Source organism: Bos javanicus, chromosome 25 (genome assembly GCF_032452875.1).
Source record: "Bos javanicus breed banteng chromosome 25, ARS-OSU_banteng_1.0, whole genome shotgun sequence".
In the NCBI taxonomy this organism is placed as follows: domain Eukaryota; kingdom Metazoa; phylum Chordata; class Mammalia; order Artiodactyla; family Bovidae; genus Bos; species Bos javanicus.
The window spans coordinates 2,731,723-2,748,222 of NC_083892.1; the positions used below are offsets into that span (position 1 = coordinate 2,731,723).

At 48.2% G+C, this 16,500-nt stretch overlaps 1 protein-coding gene across 2 annotated transcripts; it reads left to right on the plus strand.

Moving 5' to 3' along the window:
- The first annotated feature begins 323 nt into the window (after nucleotides 1–323).
- Nucleotides 324–14,141, plus strand: ZNF263 (zinc finger protein 263). 2 transcript variants are annotated; one of them, XM_061400980.1, is made up of 8 exons: nucleotides 324–1,870; nucleotides 5,276–7,017; nucleotides 7,378–8,199; nucleotides 9,050–9,230; nucleotides 9,674–9,747; nucleotides 10,010–10,136; nucleotides 11,561–11,677; nucleotides 12,161–14,141. In XM_061400980.1, exons 3-8 carry the CDS (start codon nucleotides 7,813–7,815, stop codon nucleotides 13,330–13,332), a joined length of 2,058 nt encoding a protein of 685 aa, XP_061256964.1. In that variant the 5' UTR covers nucleotides 324–1,870; nucleotides 5,276–7,017; nucleotides 7,378–7,812; the 3' UTR covers nucleotides 13,333–14,141. The 2 variants fall into 2 exon arrangements, with proteins under 2 accessions (XP_061256964.1, XP_061256963.1); XM_061400979.1 differs by lacking the exon at nucleotides 324–1,870 and having other exon boundaries at nucleotides 6,879–7,017; nucleotides 7,301–8,199.
- Nucleotides 14,142–16,500: the final 2,359 nt, after the last annotated feature.

Sequence of the window (16,500 nt, forward strand, 5' to 3'; positions counted from 1 at the left end):
TTTAAGTGATCAGTGTGGGCTTTTGCTGCTTGCCAGATACGATCTTTTTCATCTGGAGTGAGAGTGACATTTAGGATATAATATACATCACTCTGTGTGAGGTTATAGGCCTGGGTGAGCCTCAGGAATTATTTTTCTGTATCTGGTAGGGTTTTCAGAAAACTATCCTAACTTTTCTTCTATCTGGCTCATGTCTGAATGAAAATGGCACATGGACTCGGGTGGGGCCCTCTGGTCCGGCCACCTCTCTTAGGGGAAACGTGTTTGGTACGTGATCACGTGGCAGGCGGGCAGGGAAGAGGGGAAGGGGAATTGGAGGAATGGGGTAACGGGGTTGATGGAGATTCAGGAGAGGTTTCAGAGTCAGTAGGTGAATTTGGTGAGAGGGAGGCGGGGGTTTGATGGTGTGGCTGGTAGGGAGGGGGCTTGTCCACGGGGTCGAACTCCAGGGGTGTGGAAGGTCACCATCAGCGTTTAGTTGAAGAAGAGGGGTCCTTTTATTTGGGAGGCAAGGTGCATATAAGGATGCACCCTTGCATAGGGAGGGCCTGCTCCAAAGGGCCCAAGAGGCTTGGGCATATGGGACATCCAACCACTTGCCATTCCATTTAAGGAAGTCAGTGAGATCTTGAAGAATGTAAAAGTCAAATGTGCCGAATTCAGGCCAGCGATTTTGATTGTCCAGTTGGTACTGAGGCTAGAAGTGTATACAGAGCTGTTCTAAGTGGCTAGCTTTGAGTTCAGTGAGTAAGAGTGGTTTGAGATTTTTGAGGACCCAGGCCAGAGGGGAATCTTTTGGGATAGATTGACCAGACCCGATGATTGGGAGGCAAGCAGAGGCTCCTGTTGTGAGTTTGGGTCGTCACCCATAGTCACAATAGGAGTTAAAAGAGAGCTCTGTATCGAGATGGAGCGTCCCCCACCATTGCTTACAAAGTGGCCTTAGGCCGGGGGTCCCCGGGACCTGGAGAGGACAGCATTCTAGGTACTCCAGATCTTACCTTAATCTAGGGGCTGGAGTGAGTGGAATGTTGGATGTGGAGTGGTCGAATGGCAAGAATTCCCCGTTCCGGAGGTCGTCAGAGAGAGAGCGGGGGGGATAGAGCCAGAGGCCTGGGGGTACGTAAGTTACGGATAAAACCTTAGGACAAGGCTTGCACCGTTCACAATTCCAGGCTCTGGGATGGGGGACAACGTCAGAGAGAGAGAGGCAAGTGCCTTGCCCTCTCCCGGGTTTCGGCACCAAAAATGTATAGTTTGAGACAAGGCAATGAAGAAAGGAAGATGACCTCAACAGAGAGAGGTTACCTTTATTCAGGCAAGGAGGGGCATCAGTCGGTCAAACTACCAGGCTGAGCGGGCACAGGATCAGGGAGGCTTCAGGTGTGGCCTCAATCATGTCCGACTCTTTGGGATCCCTTGGACTATATATATAGCCCACTAGACTCCTCTGTCCTTGTAATTTTCCAGGCAAGAATACTGGAGGGGGTTACCATTTCCTTCTCCAGGGGATCTTCCCGACCCAGGGATGGAACCCTCATCTCCTGCATTGGCAGGTGGATTCTTAACCACTGGCACCACCTGGGAAGCCAAATGAAACAGGGAGCCCCCAAAAAATTAATTCTGACTTGGGGTAGGGGCAGGGTCAGCTGCAGTGGCTTGCTGCCACAGTTCAGTGCCTGCACCTTGAAGGTGTTTACAGCTTTGTTGAGGAATCTGTGCTTTATTATCAGGGCAATGGGGAACCACTGGAGGGTCTGTGTGTGGGGGTGAAGATTTGTGTAACGACTATATTTTTATTGTTGCAATTCTGTTTTTGTTTTCTCCCCTCAGAATTGTTTCTCAGATATGGAACTGCTTGATAAAAGAGGTAAAATAGGGACTTCCCTGATGGTCCACTGGTTACAGGGCACTTGGGTTTGATCCCTGGTTGGGGAACTAAGATCCCACATGCTGTGTGCGAGAAATATTTTCGGAAAAAAAATTTTTTTTCTTAAAAAGAATATTCTAAATAAAGGAAATATTTTAAATATTCTTAAAACACACTGTCAAATCGCTTTTCATAACTATAGTGCATTCATGGGGTCTTTTTCCTATGTGGAGATGTCGGTGTCTACCAATGTCTGAATGAAGGAAGCTTCTCTAACAGCCAGGGCACTTGTGAGGCTCCTTTCCTGAATGAATCCTCTGGTGCTCAGTAGGTCTTACGATGTCGAGAGGTTCTTCCAGGTTGGAGCTCTTAGGGTTTTCTCTCTCTGTAGAGTGGTTATGATGATCTATAAGCTTTGGGGATTTCCATGCTAACTTTCTAAATGTTTTTAGTCTTTTTCTTTGTGTAAAATAGAACCATGGGACACATCCCCTTTTAACAATGAATGGATGCAGAGTTCGCAGGGTTTTTTTTCTTTTTTTAGTTTGAAGAAGCTTCTTCATTTTCTCTCCTGATCTCAAAATCTGAGAGAAGAAATAGAAATTGAACATACCACCCTGGTCCAAGGAGAAAGAGTTGTGTTAAACCAGTTATAGGATGATAAAAACTCCTAAGTAGATCCCAAAACTTTTTCTTCCAATTAAGACTGAAATTTTGTTTCTTTTTTTTTTTCCTTGAACACCCAACTGTTTTGAAGTCAAATCATTGTTGCATTTCTTTGGAATCCTGCAATTTCTTCACCTGTAACTCTTTTCTCTGCTCCCTGGGGAAGCTCAGGCCGGTTTTGGTACTGGATGTCCTGGCCATGATAAATACAGGAAGCAGGTTAGTTCAGGTCCCCACTGGTGTTTCTGAATTCAGACTGAATTCTGGGGATGACCTCTATATCGATTTCTGTTTTCAGTTTGGATTATTTCACCTGAAACTTCTGTCAGGCAATTTTTCAACATTAGGACAAAACTAAAACAAGTGGAAGGCTCCTTTTGGGCTTAAGGCTGTTGTTCTCCAGTCTATGGAAAAGCAGTTAATTCTGTGTTAAAATCAATAAACTAAGTTAGCTTTATATATTATCTTCTGAATATTTTTATAATAGAATTATCTAAGTTAGGACTAAAATGTAAATTTTGCTAAAATTCTGAGTCTTTTAAGGTTGAGAAGCATTGTCTTATTGAATCCCAAGAAAAGAGAGAGAGGTGAAAGTAGGAGTTTTGGAACTGTGTCCTGGACTAATTTCAGTTAAATGATTTTCAAATAAAAATTGGTATCTGAACTGGGCTGGTTGGTGACCAGCAAAAAATAACCTTTACATGTTTCAGCTCAATAAGTCTAGAAGTGGATTATTTTGAAATTAACGAAAACAACTATCTTAACAGTGTTTCTGGCAATCTGAGGACAACTAGTAAAATTTTCTCCAGCTCAGTTTCCTGCCATATCTACCATTCCTTTGTCACTGGAGCAGTTACTGTTTGCTCCCTCTTTCTGTGTCCCTTCCTCTCCCTCCTCACATCTTACAGTGTTTACTGTTCTGGAATAAAATGTAGGTTGATAAATAGTGATTTAAGATCCAAATAGACGGAAATATTAAATATTAACATTACCAAACAATATTAGCAAGTTTGTTTGGTTAATGTTAACTCGAAAGAAAATTTAAATTTCAGAACATTTTATCAAAATGCTTTATTTTATATTTTCATGGAGAAGGGAAATATGATTAAGATTAATAAAAATAAAATGTGTTTCAAATGAAATGCCATTTAAAATCACTATTTTTCTGTTTGGATTTCAAAGCTAAGCATGGGATCAAAGAGTAATGTATTACAGGTCAAGACAAGCCTGAAGTCATAGATCATAGGAAAGCTGTAGTTAAATGGGGAAAAGTCAAAACTGGGGAGAGTGGCAAATGGCAAAGGCTTAGGTGGTAGAAACCTGCAGGCCAGGATATCCTAAGGTGAGAGTCAGGGAAAGCATTTCAGAATGACAGGAGCTGCTTATGTGCTGCTGTACCAAACAGCACAGACTTGAACGTCTTAACATTGTTGTTCAGTCACTCAGTTGTGTCCAACTCTTTGTGATCCCATGGACTGCAGTACACCAGGCTTCCCTGTCCTTCACCATCTGGAGTTTGCTCAAACTCATGTCCATTGAGTCAGTGATGCCATCCAACCATCTCGTCCTTTGTCATCCCCTCTCCTCCTGCCTTCAGTCATTCCCAGTATCAGGGTCTCTTAACATTGTAGATTTCATCAGCTGTCAGTTTGAAAACCAGGCACAGACAACTACCACCCCCACCCCCTTGAGTACAAAGGAATCTATGGGACCCAGGCAAGGACTGAAAACAGCTCCAGAGACAGAATTCAGTACCCATGAGAACTAAGACCCGGAGTGGTAGGGCTTTTTTAAATCTGAAATTCAAAATTATTTTTTCTTCTACAAAATAGGGAGCCACTGATAGCTAAGGACAAGAAAATATAGTTAACTTGTCCAACATGGGTTTGAACTGCATGAATCCACTTACACATGGGAATTTTTCACTAAATGCGTGTTACAGTACTATACAATCCATGTGTCATGGTTGGCTGAATCCATGGATGCAGATATGGAAGGCCAACTGTAAAGTTATACATGAATTTTCCACTATGCAGAGAGTTAGAGCCCCAAACTCTCACTGCATTGTTCAAGTACCAATTGTTTAAGAAAGTAAAATCAACAGTGGTTACTCAAGGGCATACTTACTTCTCTTACTTTTTACCAAGCCTTAAAGTAGTGTTTTCTAATCTTTTTCATCATTTAGAGAACTTGATGAAAGCCATGGATTCACTTCCTAGAAAATACACACACACATGTAGTTTTCTGTACAATATCAAAAGTTTTATAAAATCTCCAAATCCATCCACGTGACCCTCTAGAACTGTTGATGGGAGCCACTACCTAGTGGGTCTTAGCAACACGAGCTGCATTTTAAGTGCTCAGTAGCCACCATTATAGGAAGTTCTATTGTAGTTAGAACTGCTGCTCTAGAATTTCATGGACCCTAGGTTGAGAACTCCTGCCCCAAATGAACCTGTATAATTCTGTTGGCTTATAACCCGACTCCCCATCAAATTGCTATTTGACTATAAAATACCATCTATAAAAGCTATTTTTCTATTGGACTATAGATAGAACTCAAAGAAATGGGGGAATACTATTAGTAATTGTGAATAACTGAAAATCTCTCTAGCTTTAAGTACCTGTCAATAACCTAAAATCAAAGGGAACTTAGCAAATGGGTCATCATTTTTGTTTTGACTTGGGGTTTTTTTTGGCTGCACCATGAGGGTTGCAGGATCTTATTTCCCTGATCAGGGATCGAACCTGTCAGAGTCTTAACAGTGGGTCACCAGAGAAGCCCTTCATCCTTCATTCTTACCATCTCAAGGTATGTGTAGTTGGCAAACATTACTATGCCCCACATCTGTAATAATAATCCTAGTAGCTTTTCTATAACATAGGGTAAGCCTTCAGGAATTTGCTGTGCATTGCGTGTGTGTGTTCAGTCATGTGCAAGTCTTTGCAACTCCATGGACTGTAGCCCTCTAGGTTCCTCTGTCCATGGAATTTTCCAGCCAAAAAATACTGTAGGGTTGCCATTTCCTACTCCAGGGGATCGTTCTGGCCTAGGGATCAAACCTGCATGTCTTTTCTCTTCTATATTGGCAGGTGGATTCTTTACCACTGTGCCACCTGGGAAGCTATGCATTAGTCACAGCTAATATTGAGTTCATAGTAAATGCCAGGTATGATTCTAAGCATCCCACATATTTTACCCCATTTAATCTTCACCCAATATTATAAGGTGGGTATAGTATTATTCCCTCAAAACAGATGAAGGAACTGAGATTTGAGGCTTAATGAGATTAAATAAGACATGGCAGCCCACTCCAGTATTCTTGTTTTGGAGAATCCCATGGACAGAGGAGCCTGGCGGACTACAGTCCATGAGGCTGCCGAGTCAGACACCACTTAGGGACTGAGCACACCCCCCCAACGAGACTGAATAACTTGTCTGAGATGACAGAGTAAATGCCAGAGAAGTGGTTTTTAGGTTAGAATCTATTGTCTCCTGAAATGTGAATGTTAAGACATGAGAGGAAGAAGTCTTAGAGGACTCTGATTCTGAAAGGGACATATACCAGCCTGTGCGCCAGGAGGCCTCTGGGTCTGCATCTGCCACAGCGGCTTGTGGACCTCTTCTCTGGAGTGGAACAACAAAAAGCCAAATTCTCTGGCTTTTTCCATCCTGTCGTTGAAAGTTGCCCCTCTCCGTCCCCACACCCCCTTTCCGGTCACGGCAGCCTGAACTTTAACGACAGACTAAAGTGTGATTCTGGGCAAGTGACTTAACTGACACTGTACATGGGGATGATAATAATAGTGTCTAGTTCCTACAATTTTGTGTGCCATGAGCATCCAGATGCATGTCAGCAGGGGCTCAATAAACGATTACTGTTTTTCACGATTCAACCCCACGACCCTTTAATCGACTGAGATCACAAGACTAACAACCCTCGCTGGAGGCAATGGACTAGCTGAGCCGGTCTGGGCCGTGGACACCTGCCTCACTGCTGGGCAGCCCTCCCCTCAGCAGCACAAAGCCTGGACTGCACCGGCCAAGAAATCAACCTTCCTTTCACCTCTCACTGTGAAAATTCACGGTGGACCTACAAGGGAGGTGAACAACGACCTGGCCCCGCAGGGCTGGACAATGAAAAAGGCGCGCCCCCGACAAGTTTAAAATGAGAAGCCAGTGCAGGCTGGGTCCCGACTGGCCCTGAGGAACGTCCAGCCGCCAGCGGTGGGACCCTGGACTGACAGGAGAGCGCCACGGGACACAAGAACACTCCCCTCGACTGCGCCCGCGCCGGGCTCCAGAGCGCCAGCACCTCCAGGGCGCAGGCGCGGGCCCCGCCGCCCCGTCGACGGCGTCTCCCTGAGAGCTCTGCGGCAGCGCTGACCTGGTCGGGGCCACTCTTCCCCGCATCTCCCAAGCACCGAGCGAGTGGTCGAGTGAACCGTGGCTCAATTGGCCCCCGAGGCTTCCTGGGCAGGTGAGCCCTCTCCTGCAGCTCCCTTAAGTTAGCGGGTGAGGGCCGCCTTGAAATCCGTTTTGACCAGGGCACTGATTCTCAAAACTTGTCTGTGGGGGAAGAATTTCTCCACAGTTAGATTTTCGGGCCGACCCCGACACTCAAAAGCAAGGGGTCTCGCGTGACTCGGAGGTCTGCACTTAAGCTTTCCGAGGAATTCTGACCCCCGTACCCCGCTGGTCTACCCGTCGCACCCGATATAAGCTTAATTTCCACTAACCGACCTAGCGATCTCGCCCCTAAGGTTTCTGGGATCTCGGGCTCGCGCGACGGTCCAGTCTCCCTACCCCAATTGGCCCCCCCTTCGTCCCGCCCCCACAGGCGAATATTTTCTTCTGATTGGTCAGCGGTAAGTGTGTGGCGAAACCTGACCCAATGGGCGCTAGAGTTCTCAGAACGTAATCCGGAAGTTGGTCCTGAACAGTTCCGATTGGTTGTTGACGCCTAACGCGCGTTGAGACTTCCGGCGTGGGTGCGGAGCGCGGAGTCCTGTGAGGTGAAAGGCGTGGAGCTTAGGTCCTGTTCTAGGGCGGTCTTGGCGGGGGCGGGCCAAGGGGCGGTGCGGCGGCGCCCGCGAGCAACTGAGGCTGAGGCGCAGGAGCCGTTTGCGCTAGGGTTGGAGCCAGCTTTCTCGGCCAGGGTTTGGAACCCCGGGCCACCTGGCTGTTGCGGACTCCAGCCATCCTTGCGCTGGGCCAGGGGCGTCTTTGGCGTGCGCAGCTGGTTTCGCGGCCAAGGCGGTCTGGGGGCCTGAAGATGGCGTCGGGTCCCGGCTTCCAGGACCGGGAAGGGCTCCTGATAGTAAAACTGGAGGAGGACAGCGCCTGGAGCCAGGAGCTGCCCCAGCCAGACCCAGGTCCCAGCCCGGAGGCCTCTCACCTGCGCTTCAGACGGTTCCGCTTTCAAGAGGCCGCTGGGCCCCGGGAAGCCCTCAGCCGGCTCCAGGAGCTTTGCCACGGGTGGCTCCAGCCGGAGATGCGCACCAAGGAGCAGATCTTGGAGCTGTTGGTGTTGGAGCAGTTCCTGACCATCCTGCCCCAGGAGATCCAGAGCAGGGTGCAGGAGCTGCACCCAGAGAGCGGCGAGGAAGCGGTGACTCTCGTTGAGGATATGCAGAAAGAACTTGGGAGACTGAGACAGAAGGTAAGATAAAGAGCTGTTTTATATGCGGTTTGTTTGGCCCCAGTTGCCCATACGAGTTTACTTGGTTGCTCTGAGTAGATCTTATATGGGCAAGAAGACTTTTTGTAGATTAGTGAGGAACTTTCATTCTCCAGATTTGCCCCAAGTTGACAGACAGTGAAGAGTGCCCTGTTTCCACCTGGAGCAGTGTCTCCGCATTAGAGTGAGCCCAGGAGTTAGCTTGCCAGGTTCAGATCCTCCCTCTCCTTCACACTAGCTTTGGGACTTTGGGCAAGTTACTTAATTTCTTACGGCCTCAGATTTGCCTCTGGTAAAATAAGAATGTTAAAATACCTCTTTAAGGTTGTTTTGAGAATTAGAGAGCAGTATGTAGTTTGATCACGCGTTTGGCTTAGAGTTGGTGCTTAATAGCTGTTAGCTATTGTTACATTACAGTCTGCAGTCTAATCTCTACAAAGCTGGGTGGCAGTTAATAGTGGAATTTAAAAAGTTTGCAACTGAAGCTCTGAGGCCATATGCCCCAGGGCCACCCAGATTTACCTTATCCAGTAGTGAGGAGTGGATGCATCTAGAAGAGGTGGGTGAAAGTGAGAGGGAGTGAGGTGGGTCAGGAGCTGAGTGGGGAAGGTGTGCCCTGGGAGTGAAATCCCCCTGAACCCCACCCCTCACACACATTTTCTCAGGTGTACACAGGATCAGAAAAGTTTGGTTTTAGTGTAACTCCTTCTCTCGCTAGGTCTAAAGGGTACGCCAGTCGTTCTCTGTTGAAGGCTTGCCCTCAGAATTCTGTATTAATGTCCCTTCCTTTTGGGCCCTGTTGTGATGATGAGTGATGTGGGTTGGTTCCCAGGTCACAAACCGTGGGCGGGGAACAGAAATGCTTTTGGAGGAGCCTTTGCCTCTGGAAACAGCACAAGAGTCACCGAGCTTCAAGCTGGAGCCCATGGAGACTGAGCGAAGCCCTGGCCGCAGGCTGCAGGAGCTGCTAGGCCCCGGCCCCAAAAGGGACCCTCAGACTGTAAAGGAGAGGGGTGAGGAACAGTTATCTGGGCAAGCGGGAGGGAGGAGGGGCTTTGGGGTTGCCCCTGACACTGGCAGGATGCAGCCTCACTGCCAAGGAGGGAGCGTTTCTGACCTGAGGGTCCCCAGATATGAGTAAAAGATCTAGAAGTGGTTTGGATTCCTCTTGGGGTGGGTGAAGGGAGGGGGATCTCTTAGGAAGTCTTTTTGTATGTAGAAGAGAGACTTTTAGAGCTCAGTGAATGAGGGCTTGAGTGCTTGGGCCAGCAGGAAAGACTGCTGGTACTCCGTTGTTTTGGGTGTCACCTTATTATCCCTCCGTTGCTTTCTGTTCAGTGTTGGGTCCTCCTAGCAGAGTCTGGGTGTCAGGGCACAGTGGACACTGTGTTGTGATAATCCTTGGGTTGCCAAGATTTAAGAATGCCATTCTCACCATCATTTCTGTCACCTTCAGCATTATCTGCTCCCTGGCTTTCTCTCTTTCCTCCCGAAGGAAACATGGAAGACAAGGAGCTGACTGGGCCCCAGGTGATGTGGAAGTTCTCATTGTCTCCCCCTAGTTGTTCTTGTGGGGGTGGGGTCCTTTTGCCACTTAGGATCCTTACCACCTCACCACATGCACCTCCCCACCTTCTTTGTTTGTCTCCTCCACACATCACTTGTAGGCCTAACACCCTTCTTCCCCATGAAAGGAGTCCTTGGCACCCCTGGGTTTTGCCCTTTAACCTGTGACTCTGCTTGAATTGTTCTTGGTGCCTTAGGGCCTAAAGGTGATCTTGTGCTATTTCAGTTGCCTGAGAGCTTAGAGGACGTGGCTATGTACATCTCCCAGGAGGAGTGGGGGCGTCAGCATCCTAGTAAGAGGGCCCTCTCCCGGGACACGGTGCAGGAGAGTTATGAGAATGTGGACTCACTGGGTAAGGACTTCTTTTCCAAGGATGAAGACTGAGCCATTTCTGACCAGGATCCTGTCCCTTAGCCACTTGCCTCCTGTGTGTCAAGTTCTGAGTTTGGCCAGGAGACCTGCTTTTGCCTAAAGTCCCTTGAACTAAGATCAGTTAAATATTTGTCAAATGCCATAGTTGGCATATTTAAGGGCCCCAGCTGCCAGAGATGAGGGCAGGGAGTCCGAGCCATGATGAACTTACCAGGGCAGAACAAGTCAAATCCAGTGATGCTCACCACCACCCCCATCCCCACTTCCCACGCATCACCCACAGAATACTGTGGGGCTCCAAGTTCCTGATGCCTTGAAATTTTAAAATGCTTATTCTTCCTACCTCACTTATGTTTTCTGTGCTCCATTAGTATTTCTGGGCTCTTCCCCAGAAACACAGGTTTCAGGGCACTGGCATCAACGATTCTAGCTTAGTGACTGTCCCAGTCCTTGAAAACTGAGGAAGGGGGAAAGCTTTGTAGAAATTTGGAAATGATACATATTCAAAATGGGTATAAGTAATTTAAACATAAATTAAGGTGCATTTTCATTCATGTTGAACTATTATGCAGAGATTAAAAATGAGGTCTGTAAAACAGGGCCAAAAACTGATTGTTGGATTAAGTGGAGAGTGTGTGGGTATTGTATAATTCCTTCATCTTTTCTGCATGTATAGAAATTCTCATAATAAAAACTTGAAGGAATCTTAAAAACAAAAAACAGGACTGTGTATGTTACCATTGTAGCTATCTTGATACATACCTGGTAGAAAAGAAGTTTGGTTGCTTGCACGGGGGCCTTCTCCAGGGTCTCTGTCATTGTGCTGTGGCTTGGCACCCTAAGTTGAGTACAGTTCTTTCAGTGAGTGCTAAATAAGAAGAGTTCAGATCACGAGTTCTTGGGACTAACCTTTTTAAAAAAAGTCCATGTTTGATGGAGTTGGAGTGAGCATAACACAGGATGGCTCTTTAGGGTTTTAATCTCAGAGTCCCAGGTCCTTTTCTGATTGTCCATCATATTACATTTTTTCCTTCTGGAATTGTCCCAACTTAGTTTCATAAGGGTCAAGGCTTTTTCACAGTATTAAACTTTGATTCCTCAAGGAACTGACCACTCTGACCATGTGCATTTGAGTGTTGTTTTAATTACAAAAGTTTTACACTGTCATTGCAAAAAGTCCCAACTACCACACAAGTGTAAGAAGAAAAAAGCCATAGTCTCCCTCATCTAATTTCTTTCTCTGGAGGTAACAGTGGGAATAGTTTATGTTCCAAGTAGTTGCTGTCAGACTTACTGCACCTTCCGTATCCATCCACTGAAGACAGGGAGCAAGACTGTCTTTGTTTCTCTTGTCTGGTTGAGGAAAGTGGTGACATAGAAATCCCTTTCTTTCATTGTGGTCAGAGTCTCAGGTTCCCAGTCAGGAGGCCCTGAGCACCCAGGTGGAACATGGAGGAAAGCCCTGGCACCCCAGTGTCCAGACTTGCAAGGAAGGTCTGAGCTCCAGGACCCCAGCTCCAGGTAAGGAAAGCAGCTGAGCAGCCTGCCCAGCTAGTCTCCGGTTGTTGGGAATAAGGTATTTGAGGGTCTTGGTGTAAGGCTAGCCTGTCCCCACTGCCCACTTCCATCCCAGTGATGGCAGGCGAGGTTCCCAGGGTGCAGAGTGTAAGAAGGCATTCATTCCTGGGCTCACCTGCCCACTTTTGTCCCAGCCTTGCTCCATCCCTTACTTTCCCGAAGGACAGAAGCTAGGGGCTCAGTTGGAGAGGGAGGTCAGGGCCCCCACAAGGGAAGTCAAGGCTGGTTTGAGCTCTCATTCCTGAGTGATGTCCCCACACCTCATATGGCTGCCTGTCTAGAGTGAGTTACCAAAATGGGAAAGATGGGAAACCGAGGGAGAGCGAGGCCTTCTGGATTTCTGACCTACAGGCAGTATCACGCATGGGATTTCCTTTTCTCCTGCATAGACATAACATGGGGGTTTGATTTCTCTTGCTCTTCCAGGGGAAGAGAAATTTGAGAACCAGGAAGAGTGTGCTCAGTCTGCTTCTCCTGAGAGCATCCACTGTCAGGCGCTGCTGCCTGGCCAGGCCAGAGGGGAGGTGCCCTGGAGTCCTGAGCAGGGAAGGCCTCGGGACAGGGCAGAAAAGCTTTGGGAGCCTCCCACAGAGGATCGAATGGAGCAGTCCTTAGTGGGGGCCACAAGTTGCAAAAAACTGGGACGACCAACGGAACTGCAGCCGAAGAAGCTCCACTTATGTCCCTTGTGTGGCAAAAATTTCTCTAACAACTCGAACCTGATTAGGCACCAGAGAATACATGCAGCAGAAAGACTGTGCATGGGTGTGGAGTGCGCTGAAATCTTTGGTGGGAATCCACACTTTTTATCACTACACAGAGCGCACCTGGGAGAGGAAGCCCATAAGTGTCTCGAGTGTGGAAAAAGCTTCAGTCAGAATACCCACCTGACTCGCCACCAGCGAACCCACACAGGTGAGAAGCCCTATCAGTGTAATGTGTGCGGAAAGAGCTTCTCTTGCAACTCCAACCTCCACAGGCACCAGAGAACGCACACAGGCGAAAAGCCCTACAAGTGCCCTGAGTGCGGGGAGATCTTCGCTCACAGTTCCAACCTCCTCAGGCACCAGAGAATTCACACGGGAGAGAGACCTTATAAGTGTGCTGAGTGTGGGAAAAGTTTCTCTCGCAGTTCACACCTTGTTATTCATGAAAGAACTCATGAGAAAGAGAGGCTGTACCCCTTCTCTGAGTGTGGGGAAGCAGTGAGGGACAGCACGCTCTTTCTTACAAATCCCGGGACCCACCCCAAAGCAGAGAAGAAACTCTTCCAGTGTTTGACTTGTGGGAAAAGCTTCCGGCAGGGCATGCACCTCACCAGACACCAGAGAACACACACAGGAGAGAAACCATATAAATGTAACCTCTGTGGGGAAAACTTTTCTCATAGATCCAACTTAATCAGGCACCAGAGAATTCACACGGGAGAGAAACCCTATACCTGTCACGAATGTGGGGACAGTTTCTCTCACAGCTCCAATCGGATTCGTCATCTGAGAACCCACACGGGAGAGAAACCTTATAAATGTTCTGAATGTGGAGAAAGCTTTTCCCGGAGTTCACGCCTTATGAGTCATCAGAGAACTCACACTGGATAGAAACAATGGGATTTCTTTTGGGCCCAGTTAAGGTGGCCTGTTCAGAGGGGCCTGTTTTTCAGAGGTCATATTCCTTACCCATCGAGTAATTACCCTGCCCCTGCAGGGCAGGGTCCTTCTGAGGGAAGTACAGAAGCAGCAAAGGATTAGCATAAAACTGAAAAGGAATTCTGTTGGAATTAGTGAGAATAGCAAGTCTTTGAGGCGACCCACTCAGGGTGGAATTCTGTGAAGTACTTCCTGTCCCAGGACACTATCCCCCTCATCATATTTAGCCAGCTTGTGATGTGGGTGCCTTATTCTGTCCTGTGTCTGGAATCCACAGACTTACTGCTTCCTCACTTGGGACATTCATCAGGAATATTTGGGCTCCTGAGGCCCTTGAGAGCAAAGAAGAGCAATCAGGTTTCCTGGGAAAGCAGGAGGCACCAAAATACTGGTGGTGAGTTGCAGCTCTTCTGAAGGCCTGGCTGGGAAGTGCATAGGCAGTCCCAGGCACCCACCGTCAACGGCCTGACCATATTGGTCACTGGCAGGTCCTAATGTAATTGTCACCTCAAACAAAAAGGAACAAGAGACCTAAGGGAAATAGTAAGACAGAATTTGCAGGTCTGCCCGGAAATAGGCAGAGGAAACTATATAAGTCTGAATTAGTTTACCCTTTGCAGAGATCGAGTCTTCAGAAGGTTCACGGAAGATGGGGTTCCCTGGGAGACTTCGAAAACATGAATCCTGGGGAAGTTAGGAATCATGCCCACCCTTGTCGAAAATATGGTTGGATGTTAATAAATATCTTCAGGAAACATGAACTTGTGACTCATCCTTGAGGGCCTTTGTCTTGTCCGCCACGTTGATCTGTCTTTGTCCACTTTGGGAGGAGGACCTGCTTTCTCTTTCTGGTCTTATTGCTAAGGAAGGTTCTGAAAAAGGTGACGGCAAGCGGAGGGAGGGAGGTGTGGCCCTGGCTGGCTCCAGGCTGAGGTCGCTTTGTGGAAACAAGGGTCAAGCCCAGTGGCTGCTTTGGGTGATGTCATAAAGGTGTCCTCTAAATTTTGTGTGTTGTTCACAGCAGTGAACATGCCTTTTGATTGTTTAGAATGTTTGCTTTCTTGCAAAGTAAAGATCTGGCTCTTCAAAAACAAGTTATTTTGGTCTAGGAAATGGTTGCCAGGAAAAAATGGTCCTGGTATGACTGAGTTATTGCCCACGAGTGGAGACAGACTTTGGAGAAGGCAATGACAATCCACTCCAGTACTCTTGCCTGGAAGATCCCATGGGCGCAGTCCATGGGGTCGCTAAGAATCGGACACGACTGAGTGACTTCACTTCCACTTTTCACTTTCATGCATTGGAGAAGGAAATGGCAACCCACTCCAGTGTTCTTGCCTGGAGAATCTCAGGGACGGGGGAGCCTGGTGGGCTGCCGTCTATGGGGTTGCACAGAGTCAGACACTACTGAAGCGACTTAGCAGCAGCAGCAGTCTACTGTTACAGGCAGGATTGATGACTTTGTAGTCATATTTGTATTTTGTTTTTTCTTGTAGTCATATTTGAAAAAGCAGGTCAGAGGTCCTTACAGTAGGGTCCCATGAAGGCATTGCAAGGGAAGGTTAAGTCTATATACTTTTTACGTTACTCCTACTTTTACCCCACTAGTCTTCTTGGGAAAGAAACTAGAAGAGATTCCAGCTGGCTGTTTTGTCAAAAAGAAACTAACACTGGGGGCAATAAAGACCCCTGCCCCCGCAGTCCAGATGGGTACAAAGGAGGCTTGAGAGATGTGGACTGGCCCTGAGCAACAGTCTCATACCCTTGTAGCAAAAGTAGTGCCTGAAACCAGCAGAAAGTCTCCTGGTACCACGCATAAGCAATGTGAAAAAGCCTGGCAGAGGCCATCTAGAAGCATCAGGCCCGACAAGGGATAAAGCCCCATAACACCAGAGACAAGACAGAGTGATAAAACAGCACTAAGTCGCTTAGTTTTTATTTCCAGGGAGAGCCATCAGCAGTTACTGAGTTTTTACCCCATTTATGAAAGAACTTAACATGTTTCAGTGCAGTTAGGAGACGGAATGGTCCAGGGGAATTCAATAACAAAATGGTTAATGAAAAATGACTCAGGCCTACCCCCACCCCCCACACCATCTCTGACAAACAAGTAAATGTCCTTAATTCATCACTGAAACACTTTGAGCATCCCAGAAACTTCTGTGTTAAGAAACCAAAACTGATGGCTCACCAGGATCCAAACCTGCTTCAGGGAGATAGTGAGATTTCCCCAGGTGGAAAGGATGAGAAGAGAAAATGCTAAGTTTCTGAAATGTAGGTAATGGTAACCCACTCCAGTATTTATGCCTGGAAAATTCCAGAGACGGCTGGGGCTGGCAGGTTGCAGTCCATGGAGTTTCACAGTCGACGCGACTGTGCACGCTGCACACACCGTGCACGCTGCACACACCGTATGCACGCACACCAGGATGTGTTTAGGACCTAAAGAGGAAACTGCCTCTCCACCCCAACCTCCCCTCTAGGCAGGAAAACGTTCTAAATCCTGGGTGAAGGATTTAGAACGTTCTAAATCCATCAGAGGGTGAAGCTTCTCTTGAGGCTGTTTCCCATTCTCTTGGGAGGGAGTCCAGGTTAAGTCTGGGAACCCTGCCACAGCCACCGGAACAAAGCGAGGAGCCTGGGTTTCTCTGAGGAGCTCTCGTCTTCAGGAAGATTTCCAGAAGCCAAAACGTCAGTCCTTTCTCAGGTTTAGGCAAAAAAACGAGGCTGCGGGTCCCACAGCTTAGCTTCTGGCGGCATCTGGGAGTGGGCGCAGCGCGCCTAGGACCTTGTGAGCCCCACCAGCTGGTCCCTTCGAGGATGGCTCCCGAGCCGGCCCGGGAAGAGCAAGGACTAGGGTGTGTGTGTTGGGGGCGGGGGGTGCTCGACGGCCGCGTTCCAGCAAACCTTTCCCCCTCCTCGAGGGCCTGGGGCCGCCTTGCGCAGGCAGCCCGCACCTGCCGCGCCCCGCTCGCGGGCCCTCCAGGGCCTTGCCTGGCTGCGCCCATCCTCAGGTCCGCCCTCCGCGCAGGCCCGGCCCGGGCCTCCTCGGACCTCGCCCAGTCTTCGGCTCCGACTCCTGGCTCAGGGCCAGGACGGCCGAGCAGCACAGTTTTCCCC